General features: G+C 40.5%; 1 protein-coding gene and 1 long non-coding RNA gene across 9 annotated transcripts in view; one reads left to right on the forward strand and one right to left on the reverse strand.

Annotated features, from left to right (window-relative positions):
* TULP4 (TUB like protein 4) overlaps positions 1–17901 on the forward strand; it is a 273173-nt gene that overhangs the window by 202684 nt on the left and 52588 nt on the right. For all 8 annotated transcript variants that reach the window (XM_038394358.2, XM_038394356.2, XM_038394363.2 and 5 more), the window contains 2 exons: positions 9149–9329; positions 12053–12187. In XM_038394358.2, coding sequence (XP_038250286.1) covers positions 9149–9329; positions 12053–12187 — 316 coding nt within the window. The remainder of the gene's footprint in view (positions 1–9148; positions 9330–12052; positions 12188–17901) is intronic.
* The window catches only part of LOC119853074, a 96045-nt gene continuing 95199 nt past the window's right edge, over positions 17056–17901 (reverse strand). Inside the window, exon 3 of the long non-coding RNA XR_006280448.1 lies at positions 17056–17824. This is a non-coding gene — a long non-coding RNA (uncharacterized LOC119853074). The remainder of the gene's footprint in view (positions 17825–17901) is intronic.

The following is a 17901-nucleotide window of genomic DNA, read 5'->3' on the forward strand; positions in this document are numbered from 1 at the left end:
GAACAGGTGTTCTCGTGGCACTGTTGTAGCCAGCATCACAAGATATTTACGTGCCAGATGCGCTAAAGATTCATATGTCCCTTCATGCGTTGACCACCATTCCAGGGAACATGTGTCCATGCTGATGACTGGTTCTGCTTGATAACAATCCAAAACAGAGCAGACCAATGCATGTTCATTTTCATTATCTGAGTTAGATTCCACCAGCAGAAGGTTGATTTTCTTTTTTGGTGGTTCAGGTTCTGTAGTTTCCACATTGGAGTGTTGCTTTTTTAAGACTTCTGAAAGCATGCTCGACACCTTGTCCCTCTGAGATTTTGGAAGGCACTTCAGATTCTTAAACCTTGGGTCGAGTGGTGTAGCTATCTTTAGAAATCTCACATTGATACCTTTTTTGCGTTTTCTCAGATCTGCAGTGAAAGTGTCCTTAAAATGAACAGCATGTGCTGGGTCATCATCTGAGATGGTTATAACATGAAATATATGGCAGAATGAGGTAAACCAGCCAGGGACATATATTTTTCCCCCAAGGAGTTCAATCACAAACTTAATTAACGCATTATCTTTTTAACAAGTGTCATCAGTATGGAAGCAAGTCTTGTGGAATGGTGGCCGAAACATGAAGGGGCATATGAATGTTTAGCATATCTGGCACGTAAATACCTTGCAATGCCGGCTACAAAAGTGCAATGCAAATGCCTGTTTTCACTTTCTGGTGACATTGTAAACAAGAAGTGGGTAACATTATCTCCTGTAAATGTAAACAAACTTGTTTGTCTTAGCGATTGGCTGAACAAGAAGTAGGACTGAGTGGACTTGTAGGCTCTGAAGTTTTACATTGTTTTGTTTTTGAGTGCAGTTATGTAACAAAAAATAATGGTTGTCTCTGTATACTGTAACTGAGGGATATTGTCAATCAAGAGTCAGCATGTTAAGCCAAGTGTTTCTGTGGAGGGTCATTCTCTTATTTTAATAATCTAATTGGTATGTCATGATGTGCTAAAGTGTGTCTCGAGAGTCATGAAAGAATGTAGAGATATATATGTACTTTGTGTGATAAGAGACTCAAAACTAGACCAGATATAATTATTGATTTATAAAGAAATCAAACTTCATAGAATTTGTCTGCCTTCAAACAGTATATGCAAGATTATCTCTTTCAGGTGGGCAAGTGTCTCCATTCTCTCATGTCCAAAGTCAGTTTGCTGTTTGGGATCCAGAAGTTGAGAATATAAGTATTTTTGGCTCTAGGAAGAAGATATTAAAAGTCTCTCGATAATTTACATTTACTCCTTTGTAATATCATCATGTTAGATAGGAGTAAAGCAATATTGGCTGGGTACCCTGGTTTTAGTATTTCACTGTTTCTTAAACAGTGTTGTCACCAAGATCTCCAGTGTATTTGCTTTGTCTTCTCACTTGAGAGCTTTGTAATAGTTATCTTTACTTTGAGGACTTCTCCTGTGAAAGTATGCAGCCTATCCAGCAGCACCTGTGAAAATGGTTCATGGCCTGGAATGAGAATTCGTCTGCTCTGTGTATATGGGAGCAAGCAGCAGGATATACTAGTATATCATCCATGTGTTGGCTGTTGCCTCTTTTTCATTCCTGAAGGAAATTGAAGCCTTGCCTTCAGTTTTGTCAAGGTTGAAAGACAGTAATGGAAAATCTAACATATTTTCTTTATCGTTTTTGTGCAAATTGTGGTGATGTTTCTTTCTGTGTCATCTTTAAAGTTCAGGAAATCATATTACAGCAGCTGAATTTTTAATGGAAATAAAAAGCAGTCTGCAGCAGAGCAGCTGTCTGCTCCTGTCCCTATCCCACCTTTCTGCATGTTTAGAAAGGAAGTGGGTATGAAGCCAGAAATGCTGCTCTGATTGTGTGTGAAGAAAAAAAAATCCTAAAGTTGTTTCTCAGCACCAGAGGAGCAGCTGATTATTGCTGTTGTGTTGTCCACAATTTGCAGGTGTAGCTCCTATAAATGAGGGATGCACAAGGGAATACACAATGCTAATTTGGTGACTACATGGACTGTAAAATGGTCTAACCAAAATCTTTCTGGAGATTGACATTTTTATATTAGAATAAGGACTGAAAAGGTTTAGAGGTAATAATTTTCCATATACCTTGACTGTTATTAAATACATCTTCGTAAGCAGATGTTTGTACGTTTGTTTTATGTTTTAATCAGTTTATAGTCATTTAACCATGGATCACAAAAAATAGATTTATCTGTATTAATATGATGGTGTTATGGCGAAGGGTGTAATGTGGATTCCTAGATGAATATTAACGTTTGGCCAGATGGCTGAATTAAAGCTAACAGAGCTTCTGATGCAGCCTTCTTGAACCAGGTACTGCATTTCTGACAATGCAGATACAGTTGGCATTAATGTTTCTTTTTGCAGAATGTCATTTTTGAGGTATCGTTCTGTGATGAGCAATGTGTGTGCGTACGTACACACACACACACACACACACACACAGTTCAGCAACGCCAGAGCAAATGAAGCCTGAACGTAGGATACCAAAAAGTGTCACTAAACTTAAGGTTTCAGAGTAGCAGCCGTGTTAGTCTGTATTCGCAAAAAGAAAAGGAGTACTTGTGGCACCTTAGAGACTAACAAATTTATTAGAGCATAAGCTTTCGTGAGCTACAGCTCACTTCATCGGATGCATTCCGAATGCATCCGATGAAGTGAGCTGTAGCTCACGAAAGCTTATGCTCTAATAAATTTGTTAGTCTCTAAGGTGCCACAAGTACTCCTTTTCTTTTTACTAAACTTAAGAAGGAAGATTTCAGTAAGAAAAGATGATTAGTGAAAAAAAAAGCCCTAAATTTAAATAAATTAAGTAAAATCCTTAGAGGTGAAATGGATGCTACTTAGAAAATCAATACTAGCATTTCAGGAGATATGTGTACTGATGAACAAAAGGGAACAAGAAAGGCAAGGAGTAAATCAATATGCCCTAATGGCAAGGTTAGAGAGGCAATTCAAAACAGAAATTCTTCAAATGTGGAAATCTGACCCAAGAGAAGCCAATAAACAAGAGCATAAATTACAGCAGTTAAATTATAAGAGGGAAATTAGAAGGGCCAGAATGGAGTTAGAAGAGCAAATAGCTAAATATGTAAAAACAAACAGCAAGAGATTCTTAAATGTACCAGAAGCAAGAAGACTGCAAGAATTGATGGGTCACTGGATCACCAGAGGGTAAAGGGAATAATTAATGAAGATAAAGACATTCCTGAGAAGCTGCGGTATTTCTTTCCATCAGTCTTCACCATCAAGAATGTTGGGGAGATTCCTGCCCTAGACATGCTCTTTCTTGGTAACAAAGATTCTCTTTCAGTATCTCATACTCTCGGAGATTGAGGTGACAGAAGAAGAGGTGCTGAAGCAGATTGACAATTTAAAATGCAGTAAGTCACCAGACCAAGGTGGCACATACTGAAGGCGCTTAGTATGAAGTGGTTAAGCTGCTAGCAAAAACATGCATCTCTCATTAAAAACAGCTTCTGTCTCAGACGATTGGAGGGTAGCAAATATACCTGTATTTCAAAAGAAATGTAGGGATTATCTAGGGAATGATAAATCAGTATGTTTATATAGCTGGCAAATTGGTTGAAATGATAGTTAAAAACAATTACAAAACACCCGGAAGATCATGATATGGTAGGGACTAACCAGCATGGTTTGTGCAAGAGAAAATTGTGTTTTACTAGTCTTGTAGAAGTCTTTTAAGATGTCAATAAAGTAGTGGATAAAGAAGAACTGGTAGACATAATTTATATAGACTTGCAAAAGACCTGTAACAAGGTCCAGCTCTAGAGCAGTGGTTCTCAAACTTTAAGAACCTGTTAACTCCTTTTAATAAACTGACGTCTCGCGAACCCCCTTCTAAAAATGAACATTTCCAGGGATTTTCTCCTTTATCTGAATATAAATTATAAAAGCAGTGATCTTGGAAATATAAAATTTGTTTTTATGACATGCTTATTACTCACTATTTATTATTAAGTAATATTTACCATTACAGTATTTTTATTACATTATGAAAATGGCAACACTCTTCCAAGATCTCACTTTTGTGACTTGTATCACTTTGAGTAAGCCTGTTATAAGACAAGGCTCCTGTGTTTCATCAAGGAGTATCAGATGTGAAACAGCATGAAGATATTTAAGAAGTCAACTCAAAGAGTTCCTACTACACAAGCATTCAGGTCTTGAGCAGTCCAGGCAAACAACGCACATTACAACAAACCTTAAACTTGTTCTTCATAATAATTTTAAAAACTATACTAGCTGTCTATTTAATTTTCAAAACAGCAAAAACTATCCCCCTCCCTTTCCATTTCTTATAAGGAGTCTTGATGTTTAAATCTCCTCAGTAGGATAGATATGCTTGCTTTGATCTGCTTAGCTCTTGGATGTCCAGGGGCTCCAAGCTGCTGGCCCCATACTGCCCGGGTTCCCTAGGGACAGCTCTGTCTGCCATTAGGGAATTTTTTCCTGAGAACCCCCGGTAACATTTCGCGAACCCCAGTTTGGGAACCACTGCTCTATAGGCTACCAAAAAAGGTAAGTAGTCATGGGGTTAGAAGCAAATTATTCTCATGGATCAAAAACTGGCTAGGATGCAGAAAACAAAAAGTAAGAGTAAATGGTTAATTTTTATAAAGGCAAAGAGTTAACAATGGGATAGCCCAGGGTTCTGTACTAAGTCCTGTGTTGTTTCATATTTTTTATTAATTATCTGGAAAGGAGGGTGAGCAGTGAAGTAGCAAAATTTGCAGATGACACAAAGTTATTTATGTTAGGACCAGAGAGAATTGTGAGAAACTACAGAGAGACCTAAACAAGCTAGATGACGGGCAACACAATGGCAAAGGAAAGCCATTGTCAATAAATGCAAAGTAATACATGTTGGAGGGGAAAATTTAAACTACCTTACACACCTTACAAGGTTCTAAATTAGCTGTTTCAATTCAAGAAATGGATCTGGGTTATACTGTAGACAGCTCAGTGAAGACCTCTGCTCATATGCAGCTGTGATCTAAATAGCAAACAAGATGTTAGGATATATAAGCAATGGGATGGAGAATATGGAAAATATTACGATGTATCTATATCAATCAGTGGTGCAGCCGCATCTCGAACTGTGTGCAGTACTGTTCGCCATGACTCAAAAAGGCTATTATGAAACTAGAGCAAGGTCAGAGAAGAGCAATGAAAATAACCAGAGACCTAGAAAAACTCTCATATAAAGAGATATTGAAAAGATTGGAATTGTTCATCTTAGAAATGAGATGAATAAGAATGGATATGATAGCCTTTATAAAATGAGTGGTCTGTACGAGGGAAATCATTCTGACTGGTGCAGGGATGGGAGATTGTTTACCTTAGAAAGGAGATAAGTAAGAGGGGATATGATTAATATAAAAATAAAGAATGGTTTAGAGGTGTAGAAAAGGAAATTCTGTTCTCTCTGTCTCATAACACAAATATCTCTGGTCTTAGGAGATATTAGCTAAAAGCAGATGTGGATGGTCCATATGCCATTGTAGGCAGTCTTGTCATACCATCCCCTCCATAAACTTATCAAGTTCAGCCTTGAAACAAGTTAGGTTTTTGCTCTCACTACTCCCTTGGAAGGCTGTTCTACAACTTCGTTCCTCTGATGGTTAGAAACGTTTGTCTAATTTTCAATCCTAAATTTGTTGATGACCAGTTTATATCCATTTGTTCTTGTAGCAACATTGGCCCTTAACTTAAATAATTCCTCTCCCTCCCTGATGTTTTTATAGAGGGTAATCATATCTCCCCTCAGTCTTAGTTTTGTCAAGCTAAACAAGCCAAGGTCTTTAAGTCTCCTCTCATAAATCAGGTTCTCTGTTCCTCCAGTCATCCTCGTAACCTTCTCTGCACCTGTTCCAGTTTTAATTCATCTTTCTTAAACATGGGAGACCAGAATTGCACATGATGAGGTATTCCAGTATACCAGATGAGGTCTCACCAGTGCCTTGTACAGTGGTTATAACACTTGTGTATCTCTGCTGGAAATATCTCCCCTGATGCATCCTAAAATTGCATTAGCCTTTTTCGTGGCTGCATCACATTGGCAGCTCACAAGTCATCCTGTGATTGACCAGTACACTCAGGTCTGTCTTCTCCTCTATCACTTTCAATTGATAAGTCCCCAACTTATAATAAATACTCTTGTTAGTCCTTAAGCTCATGACCTTGTACTTTGCACCATTAAATGTCATCCCATTTCTATTACTCCAGTTTTCAAGGTCATCCACATGTTCTTGTGTGATAGTCCGCTCCATCGCCATATTGGCAATACCTCCCATCTTTGTGTCATCTGCAGATTTTATTAACACATTCCCACTTTTTGTTCCAATGTCGTTAATGAAAATATCAAATAAAATTTGTCCCAAGATCAAGCCTTGAGAAAATCCACTAGTAATGTCCCTCCAGCCTGTCAGTTCACATTTCAGCATGACCCATTGTAATCTCCTCTTTAACCAATTCCTTAACCACCTTCTGATTTTTGTATTAATCCCCACCTTCTCCAATTTAACTATAATTTCCCATGTGTAACAGTATCAAATACTTTCCTTACTGCTACAGTAGTTCAGCTGCCGAAAAATCTCATTTTGACAACATTATTGCTAAGCACCCACCGTGCTTGGTACTTTGCAAACAAGTATGAAGGAACATTCCCTGTAACAGATCAAATTCAGTCAGTTTTACAATCAGATCAAATTCAAAGTAGATCGGTCAAAAAAACAGTCTGTGTTGTCGCGGCATGATGTAAAGGTGGTGATTATCTGTGGAAGGCTTTGTGGAAGATGAACAGTTAGAGGAGGTACTGGAAGGAGAAGTAGGAGGTTTTTTGTGCACAGGAAGATTGGGTGGGGAGGTGACAGTTCAAATCTCAGGGCAGCCTGAAAGGAAACAAGAAGATGAGAGTGGGAGACGAGTACAAATGGTGACAAATAAGAGGGAAGGTTTGGCTGAGCAAAGGGAGTTTCCAGCCTCATACTTAAAGATGGTATTGGCAGGCTGGTAACCAAACCATTACTTAGCATATACATTAATCAGAATTTAGCACATAAGCATTTGTATCACAAAGTGATTATAGTTAATGACCAAATTCTGCTTTGACTTATAGCAGTGCTAATGTGGAATAATGCCATTGCCTTCAATAAGGCCTACATTGAAGTTCCCCTATGAAGTTACTCCAGGTTTGTACAAGTGTAAATGAGAGCAGGATTTGGCTTGCATTGTTTAATTTTATTTTTTTTAAACTTCCAGCCATGAAAAGCTCCCAAGCTCCTCCCCCATTTGCATTACCTCCTCTCACTTTCAGCCTTCTGTAGCTATTGATCAGTACATGATGGGAAATATGGAATGTGTCCTCCTTTCATCTGCTTGGAAAGAACTTTACAATTACATTTCTGTCTGAAACTTTTTAAAGTACTATTTGTACCAGTAAAACCTAGGATCACTGTAGCAGATGAGAAAATAAAATCTGTATTTTCCCTCTCCCCAGCTTGTTTCATTTGTACATTTTCACTGTTTCTCCTGTGTAATCCGTCAGTTTCCCTTTTTATTTATATGGGTGTTTCACACAGCAACAGGATAGAGAAACACACTTGAAATATTGAAAAATGTAAGGGTAAACCCACAAAATTAGGTAGTGCACTAAGGGGCAGATGTAGTACATGAGACTACTTTTAATTCCTTTTTGGAAACTCACTAGATTTCAAGTTGTTCAGTTAAATTTGCCTAAAATATACTTGTCTCGGTTAGAACTATGTGGTAGCAGCAGCTGCCTTGAATAATGCATTTGTCATTTCATGAATTCATTATTATAACTTATTTTTTGTTGGTTGCCAACAAATTGTCTTCTAAAATTCTCTAAACACAGAGACCTTAACTTGTTCAAAACATAAAGGCACAGGACATGCTTAAGGGAGAGAGAACTGTAAGTTCCAGTTTCTGTGGACTTACTGCATCTTCGTTAAATACTATTTTAAACAAGAAAAATCCTCACATCATCCATTTTTTGTTTGATATAGTGGGTGGAAGCTCTCCTCTGTCTTTTCCTGAAGAAGTAACATATTGCCTTCCTCCTGGGCTATAATGATCTAGTTCCAGTTGATTGATTGTATTGTCTTTTGTCACAGTTGTCGGAGGACATTCTCCCACTTTCTCTCAAACTGTCGCTCATCAATTGAATAACTCATCCTCCTCTATCCACCTTTGTGTTTCTCATAATCCATTTGAAATCTCTGCTAAAACCTCACTTAGTCATCTGTCCCTTTAATATTGTAACAGTTCACACATTCTCCTTTCGCCACCTCTTGGTGTTCTGGATTATATAAACTCTAGAGATATTGTAAACACTCTTGTAATCTTTCTCTCACATGCCATTAACAGCAATAAGGGCAAGGTTCAAATAATGTATAGGGGTTCCATTTAAAATAAACAAATTGTTTGTCCTGAGTCCTCACCTGAAAATTTACTCAGTTTTAGGAACTTAAACTTTAAACCCCGTGGTCATCCTTAAAGGTAATTTAATTGTCTTCCCTTCTTCCAAGTACACTCAGTCTGGGTAAGTGAGGAACACAATCCAGTTTCTTTAGGGATAAATAGACAATCGAATAAACTATTAAACTAATGAGGCCAGCTGGTTGATTTCCAGTCCCTCTAAAGTTCTGCCTTCCAGCAGAATCCCCTCCTAGGCCTCACCTGAAAATCCAGTCCACCTCACTTCAATCCGGTGGGCAGAAAGTTCTCTCTTCAGTCCCGCTCTCATTGAGGTCAACAGGAGCAATATCCTAATGCATAAGCAGAAGGGGGTAAATTAAGGTTGCACAGGCAGCCTTATTTCTTGCATTTTCTAATTTATGAGTGCTTGACTTTGCAACCTTAACAACATTCTTTGAACATGTTTTTTTCTGGGTTGTAGTACCAGTTTAGAGACTGACCCGTGAAACACCTCACTACTTTGCTTTGGATTAATTTTCAGTGCACCTAGTTAATTGACAAGATGTATTCTAAGAAGTCTTAAATCAGTTACATTTGATGGAACTGTCTCTCTCCTAAGTGTCCCATTCTGTTGTTTTCAGGTACTGTTTGGCACTGCTGATGGTCAAGTTATCGTCATGGACTGCCATGGCCGAATGCTGGCACATGTTCTCCTTCACGAGTCAGATGGCATCCTCAGTATGTCTTGGAACTACCCCAGCTTCCTGGTGGAAGACAGCAGTGAAAGTGACACAGATTCTGATGACTACTCCCCACCGCAAGGTGATGTTGCCTTCAGCTTTTTTTGTTTAATGTTTGCTAACACTTAACTAACAGTAGTGCCATGGAGCAGTCATGCTTTATAGTAGTATTGGAACATACATCTTCCAAGGTTTCATCCACAAGGGGCAGCGTGAGGGCCAGTATGGGGGCAGCGGATAGAACACTGGACAGGGAGTGAAAGACCTGCATTCTATTCCCACCTCTGCCACTGACCCACTGCAAGTCACTCCCCTCTCTGTGCTACTGTGGCCCCATTGGTAAAGTAGGGATAAGGATACCTTCATAAAGTGCTTTGAGAAATGTGAGTGAAAAACATGGCATAAGAGCAAAGTAGTATCATTACTGAGCACATCTGACACATTTTAGCAGTATAAGCCAGTTGTCCTCATGCATATTGTCAGAGGACAGGTAGTCAGAGAAACTAGTGCATTATAATATAGATCCATATAAAGGGTCACCCATGGCAATAATATTTCCAGTACTGTTAAACATATCTATAAATAGTGTGAGTTTTATTTCCAAGAAATCCTGTTAACCAGTGATCATGCTTCTCAGTATGGGGTCCCTCCCTGCTAGTACTGAGCTTAGTACTTTTCATAAAAGGATTAGATATGAAAATAGCCCTGCGGTTACACTAGCTAGGAAAAGGGTGATTAGGCTGATCAGTCCTCATGTTCCCAAGCATACATTTAATTGCCAGTTGCGGTCAGGATGAAGTCCCTTACTCCCTGCCATGGTATAGTATCACATGATTAGGTGCACCGATTGGTTTTTAAACCCTCATAGAAGTTAGAGATGGCAAAGACCTAATAGATGGTTGTGTCCATTCCTCTGCAAGGGCAGGATATAGTTCCCCAGTAAAAGGACAGTTCAGATACTAAACTGATACTCCTCTTGGCTAGTGCTGGGGACAAAATTATTATTCCAGTATATCAAGTCTCACTAATTTAAAGAATGATGTAAATGTTGATGGGATAGTGGAAAATTAAAGTACATATTGACTAAAGATGAGTCTGAACCAGCACCTCAGATCTGATCTGTTGGTTCCAAACATGCCCTGGCAGTTTAGATCTACTTCAGATCCACTCCAAAAGGGGCATGTTTTCTGTAACCAGTTTAGGTGTAACTTAGAGTGGCAGAAATCTTGTGAGATCAGCTAGCGAGAGTTCAGCACCGTTGAACCTGGGTTTTATCTCAGGCTTTCATATGGATATGAATCACCACCTCAGCCCCTCTCCAGTAGTGGTGGAGCCTTACCTTCGTAAAAGAAGAGGATGGAAAGGATTCCATCTGAATCTGAAAGGATTCAGATTTCCAAGGAAACTTTAGATGAATGGCAAGGAAAAAATTAGTTGTATTTTGTTGCCATTTTGCAATATCAAGGGTCCAATTTTGGGGTGGTGGATTTGGATGAAGGATGGGAGAGAACTAGCAACTCAAAATGATCCTTCGTAGAGCAGGAAACATGCTTACTGGTGCTGAGTCAATCAGGAGTGGGTGGAGTCTCATTACAGGCCTGCTTCTAATGATTATTCTAATATGATGTGTTCTTTTTAAAGCTCTATAGGTGCATCAGAAACTTCTCAAAGGTAACAAGCCTTTGACTCACATAGATGTGTGGGAGGGACTTAACGTATGATGGATTTTTACTCATCTAAAAAACAATGCCAATTTATGTATTTATTTGGAAATGTACCAACTATAGGACAGTTTCTTTCCTCCAGGTACTTTTTTGATCACCCCTCTTGTGAGTTCTGGAAGCACTGCCATTCTTAGCCAACTGTGTCATATTTGATTACTCAAAATGCACTGTGCTTGGGTCCTGATATCTAGGGACTGCAATGTCTTCTGTCAGAACCAGTCAAAGAAGAGAATTAAATAATGAATTATACAGATGGTGCTATTGGTCATTAAATATTAAATACAAAGGAAGTTTCACATGAACACTGAAAAATAAGCTTATGGAGGCAAGGACATTTTAAGAAATGGTCACCAAAGCACCGTTCACTCATATCCCCCTTGCATGTAGGCATCAAGACATGTCTGGACTCTGGTCCGAGGATACACTAGTTAGCGCTTAACATTTAAAGCACTGAAATCTGTAAGGGGTTAGTTGCTATACTCAGATGCACTTACGATGTTCCTGGTGTCTTCAGCAGAATCCCCCAATGTGATAAAATGTAGCAAGCATATAATTGTAAGTATATTATAATGGTGTAATGCAGTATTATATGTATAGTGCTTTATAGGTGTGCTGTGGTAAAAATGTCTGATACCTAGTCTTAGTCACTTCTTGGTGACACTGACTATCCAGCAGTTTCAAACTCCAGCTGAAATGAATGACTCCACCCTCCAATCAGTGGCTGTGGAGAGAGAGAGAGAGGCGTAGACCTAAAATGGAATAACAACAGAGTTTCAGGCAAGGAATACTAGAATACCATAGAGAAGTGGAAAATTTGCTTTCAGTTTCTTGTGATCACACTCTAGAGGTACTGTCCTTCGGATGGGGAGGTCAGAGGTTGGTTTCATAGTGTCAGAGAGGCAGGCTAACTAGCCAAGTGTATTTTGCCTTTGCTCACGTCCATGGGGAAAAATAACCAGGTAGAATTCAAGTCTCAGAACTGGTCGCTGTGACAGTAGGCTGGACTGAAATGTGCTTTTACCTGGGTTTAATCTCATTTGATAGCTCCTTTTTTGCTTACTCAACAATCTTGTTTTTGCAGATGGTCCAGCTGCATATCCAGTCCCGGTGCAGAACACCAAACCACTACTCACTGTCAGCTTCACATCAGGAGACATTAGTTTAATGAACAACTATGATGACTTGTCTCCTACTGTCATCCGCTCAGGGTTGAGAGGTACAAAAGAGAGACATCCCTCCCCTCACATACACAGTTTTTCTTCTGATGTTTTAATTTATTTATTGTCTATATGGTTGTGTTTAGTGTCTTGCCTGGTACCTGCTACAGTGGTTCTCATTGTCAGCAGTGACACCTACTGATATAAAAGCAAAGCACAGCTATTAGACTTCTTGCTTTTGAAATAAGCTGGTAGTTGATTTTATATTTTTAGGAGGCATTTCTGATATTAAAACCTATTTAAACAGTTTGCTTTCCTCCAGACTAATGCCATAATGGTCCTGCCTATATGTGGTTGTTTATGAACGCCCAGGTAACTTAGTTTTCTTTGTATCCTAAATTCATTATGGGATCAGTCATTCTTGTAGCAGCCAAATGTAAGTTATAGCTGGTAGAGTTATTGAGTATTAGGTAGAAATATTAAGATGCAAATCATTTTGAGAAAAGGAAAACTCCAGTGATTAGTTATAATACCTTAGACAGCTAAATATTTACTAAGTCTGTTTGTCTATGTGCGCATGCACACCTTCTTGCAGAGTAAGACACTGTCATCAGGCTGCCGTCCCAACTGGGAGTGGTGTCTTGCTGTGTTTTGGTAGGCATATGCCAGCCACAGTTTCCCCTTTCAAACTTCCCAGAAATTGTCCACAGAGTCTTTCTGCAGATAAATAGGCCTTGTGGGGTCAATTTTATTACAAATATCCCATGCACATTAATCATAACAAAAGTCCTATTACCATAGTCTGGATTTCCCCAGCATAGTCTGAACAGTGTAACATACAGCCCTAGTGTCCCTCACATGCCCCACTTCTCTGGTGCAGCCCTCTCCAGTCCTTATGCTAGGACAGGTGGGAATCATTAGGAAAGGGATAGATAATAGTAAGAAAATATCAGATTGCCTCTATATAAATCCATGGTACACCCACACCGTGAATACTGCATGCAGATCTGGTAACCCACCCCATCTCAAAAAAGACATATTGGAATTGGAAAAGGTTCAAAAAAGGGCAACAAATGATTTGGGGCATGGAACAGCTTCCATATGAGGGGAGATTAATAAGACTGGGTCTTTCAGCTTGGAAAAGAGACAGCTAAGGGGGGATATGATAGAGGTCTATAAAATCATGACTAGTATGGAGGAAGTAAATAAGGAAGTGTTATTTACTCCTTCTCATAACACAAGAACTAGGGGTCACCAAATGACATTAATAGACAACAGGTTTAAAACAAACAAAAGGAAGTACTTCACTCAATGCACAGTCAATGTGTGGAACCCTTTGCCAGAGGATGTTGTGAAGACCAAGACTATAACAGCGTTCAAAAAAGAACTGGCTAAGTTCATGGGAGATAGGTCCATGAATGGCTATTAGCCAGGATGAGCAGGGATGCAAAACCATGATCTAAAGTGTCTCTAGCCTCTGTTTACCAGAAGCTGGGAATGGGCAACAGGGGATGGATCACTTGATGATTACCTGTTCTGTTCATTCCCTCTGAAGCACCTGGCCTTGGCCACTGTCTGAAGACAGGATACTGGGCTAGATGGACCATTGGTCTGACCCAATATGGCTGTTTTTAAGTTCTTATCCCTTCCAGCTGGAGTGCTACCCCACTCTTCCCAGCAGAAACCCTCACAGCCTCTCTGCTGGGAGCATCCTTGCCAGCGGAGCATCCCTCACTCCCCTGGCCCTCTCAGTTCCTCTCGATCCAGCTTTGGAGATGTCAGCTGGTAAGCTTCTCTTTTGCTGCCCAGCCTTCAGCCCTCTCCGGCCCTTGTCTTCAGCCCTCTGGCTTAGAGCCAGCAGGCAACTCTCTTCCCTGCTTCTCCTGCCTTCAGCCCTCCGGCTCTAGGACTCTGGCTTGCGGACACCATCCAACAAACACATCTTAATGCTATCCTGCCTGCAGCCTCCCCCCAGGTCCCAAACATACAGTCTCCTAGCCAATTCCTCTCTCTTCAGCTTTCCACAGAGACATCTTCCAGTCTCCCACCTCTCCTGACTGACTCTCACAAGGACTCTCTCCCTCATTGAGTCTCCTCTGACTGAACCTGGCAACCCTTACCTGCCCTTCCTGACTGAACCAGTCTGCTCTGGCACCGGGGAGCTGGAACTACTTCATTTACTGGGGCTAGCTTCCCAGGCCCCAATTCAACAAAGTACTTAAGCACATTCTTAAAATTAAGTGTGTGACTAAGTCCCATTGATTTCAGTGGGACTTAAACAAGTGCAAAACTGCTTTGCTGACCTGGGTCCTAAGATACTTCTCAGGATGAGTAAGAGAGGCAGAATCTGGCCTCGAAGATAATGCATTGCAGTAGGAGTCTGGAGATTTGGGCTCTGTTCCTGGCTCTGCTGCTGGGTGACCTTGGACAAGCCACTTCAGCTCTCTGTGCCTCAGCTTCCCCATCTGTAAAATGGGGGTAATGACACTGATCTTCTTTTGTAAAGCACTTAGAGCTCTATAGATGAGAAGCAATATATAAGAGCTGCATGTTGTTACAATCATAGATGGGCAAAAGTGCATTTTCAGTCAGAACTAAAAAGAATTGAAGAAATGAGTTTATTGATCTCCTGATATTTACAAAAAGAAAAGGAGTACTTGTGGCACCTTAGAGACTAACAAATTTATTAGAGCATAAGCTTTCTTGAGCTACAGCTCACTTCATCGGATGCATTTGGTGGAAAAAACAGGGGAGATTTATATACACACACAGAGAACATGAAACAATGGGTTTATCATACACACTGTAAGGAGAATGATCACTTAAGATAAGCCATCACCAGCAGCAGGGGGGGGAAAGGAGGAAAACCTTTCATGGTGACAAGCAAGGTAGGCTAATTCCAGCAGTTAACAAGAATATCTGAGGAACAGTGGGGGGTGGGGTGGGGGGAGAAATAACATGGGGAAATAGTTTTACTTCGTGTAATGACTCATCCATTCCCAGTCTCTATTCAAGCCTAAGTTAATTGTATCCAGTTTGCAAATTAATTCCAATTCAGCAGTCTCTCGTTGGAGTCTGTTTTTGAAGCTTTTTTGTTGAAGGATAGCTACTCTTAGGTCTGTAATCGAGTGACCAGAGAGATTGAAGTGTTCTCCAACTTGTTTTTGAATGTTATAATTCTTGACATCTGATTTGTGTCCATTCATTCTTTTACGTAGAGACTGTCCAGTTTGGCCAATGTACATGGCAGAGGGGCATTGCTGGCACATGATGGCATATATCACATTGGTAGATGCGCAAGTGAACGAGCCTCTGATACGATATAACCGCATTTGCTCCAACCCCTCAGACAGAGACAAACACCTACAAGATCTCTATCATGCATTCCTACAACTACAATACCCACCTGCTGAAGTGAAGAAACAGATTGACAGAGCCAGAAGAGTACCCAGAAGTCACCTACTACAGGACAGGCCCAACAAAGAAAATAACAGAACGCCACTAGCCATCACCTTCAGCCCTCAACTAAAACCTCTCCAACGCATCATCAAGGATCTACAGCCTATCCTGAAGGACGACCCATCACTCTCACAGATCTTGGGAGACAGGCCAGTCCTTGCTTACAGACAGCCCCCCAATCTGAAGCAAATACTCACCAGCAACCACACACCACACAACAGAACCACTAACCCAGGAACCTATCCTTGCAACAAAGCCCGTTGCCAACTCTGTCCACATATCTATTCAGGGGACACCATCAAGGGCCTAATCACATCAGCCACACTATCAGAGGCTTGTTCACTTGCGCATCTACCAATGTGATATGTGTAACACACACCATGTACAATTATAGTTCTAGTTATACTATATGTGCTAGTCAGTACTTGAGATCAGACCATGGATGAGGGGGTTAGAGACTGAGTTTGCTGGGGGAAAGTGAAGTCACTTAAGCAAATCTGGGGGACTTTTTATTAGGATTTTTTTTAATTATGCACTTTCCCAGTGTTTCAATCAGACATTTTGCACATGGTTAACTCAAATCAAACATTTCTGATTTTCTAGATCTGAGAATAAATTCAAGCCTGAATGCAACGTGAAGTGCATTTCTTAAGGATTTGCTAGTTTTCTAGATCTGAGAATAAATTCAAGCCTGAATGCAACATGAAGTGCATTTTCTTAAGGATTTGCGAATTGTTTAACATCATGATATTTTTCCAGATTCAAATGATTTTCTTTAAACTTGGTTTGATATTTCAAATCCCACTGAGCCAGGGCTGAGTATTCAAGATTCAGATTATGTAAAGAATATCTACGTTTAGGTCACCACTATTAACAATGATCTTTTAGGAGCATGACAGATTCTAGTTACCAATCTGCCTGTAGCGTCAGGCGATCAGGCTGAGGCTGCATGATCGTTTTTTTGGGGGGGAAGGGGAGGGAAATGAAGGAGCACACCAATGGTCTAAGTTTTAAAGCTTTATTAGTAAAATAATAAAGTAACAGCAGAGAGTGCTGGGGGGGAGGGGTTCCCCACGTCACACAGAGGAAGGAAGAAAGCGTTAGTGACCCAAGCCCTAACCCACTTTCATACTCTCACACTCACTACCCGAGACAGGCCAGGCCTGGGTGTAACGTAAGAAGAAGAGGGGGAGGGGTGGACAGGAGTTCTGTCCTGTGCACACAGATCGTCCAGGGTCTGCTGTTGATCTCCGATTTGCCTCGGCTCTCAGAAGGGTTTTTAAGTCCTGGGTTCTTTTGGGGGCATTTCATTCAGCAACCTCTGTTCCCCGTGCTCTTTGTACCAGTCCAGACCGGGTCTCTGTGGCCTCCTCAGCTTTCCCAAAACACATCCGCTCCAGGGATGCAAAACTTTGTTTTCCCCCCTTTCTGCTGGCCTTTGCCATCTCATTCGTTTTTGCAATCTCTGCAGTCCTGCTCAGCTTAGTTCTCCTTTTCTTATGGCTGGCTGGGGTTGGCTAAGATATGAATAGAGCTGCAGACTTCTCGTCGGGCTCCGTGACCTTGGACTGGGGCCATCGTCTTATCTTCGGACTGAGCTAGCTGAAGTATTGAGTTAACCCGTTCTCTGCTCTCTTCCTCCCTCCCCATTTGGCCTCTCGCAGCCTGAAAAGGAATCTTCCACTCCACACTCACACCTTTGTCTCTTCCCAAAATGGCTTGTGAAGCTTGCAATATCATTAGCAATATACAATGCTGATCTGCCTCTCCCAGGGGACCCCCTGAGGGATGGGGCCATTGGGGTATGACAGGAGCTCCCCATGTAGGGTGACTTTTATCATAGTAAATCCAGATACAAGGATCCTGGATGCCATCTAGTAAAGCCTGGAAGTTCTGCAGAGAAAAGCGCCACAAGTCCAGGAAATCTTTGGCATAGGTTTCTGATCAAGGAAGTTGTTAGCTTTGGTGACATCAACAAGACAGACATCCTCAGGTTTCATTTTTTCTTTTATTTACATCAATAGTATGTCTTTAAAAGTCTGGAAAAATACATATAAAAAAACTAGTGGCATCTCAGCATTAATCTTGAATTATCAAAAACTTCTAAGTCAGGAAGTTGCAGTAGTTGAAATTGGTCCTCCAAGATTAACTCAGCCACCTTGCATACTGGTTATAACTTCTAGCCCAGTTTTCTTTTAAAATATAACCTTTAGTATAGTATTGTTGGTTTGTTATTCCTGTGTATAATAAAAAAGAACATGAATTAATGCTGTTGTAGTGTAGGGACCCTAAATTTTGGAATTTCTTTTGAACA

Source organism: Dermochelys coriacea, chromosome 3 (assembly GCF_009764565.3).
Source record: "Dermochelys coriacea isolate rDerCor1 chromosome 3, rDerCor1.pri.v4, whole genome shotgun sequence".
Classification (NCBI taxonomy): Eukaryota; Metazoa; Chordata; order Testudines; family Dermochelyidae; genus Dermochelys; species Dermochelys coriacea.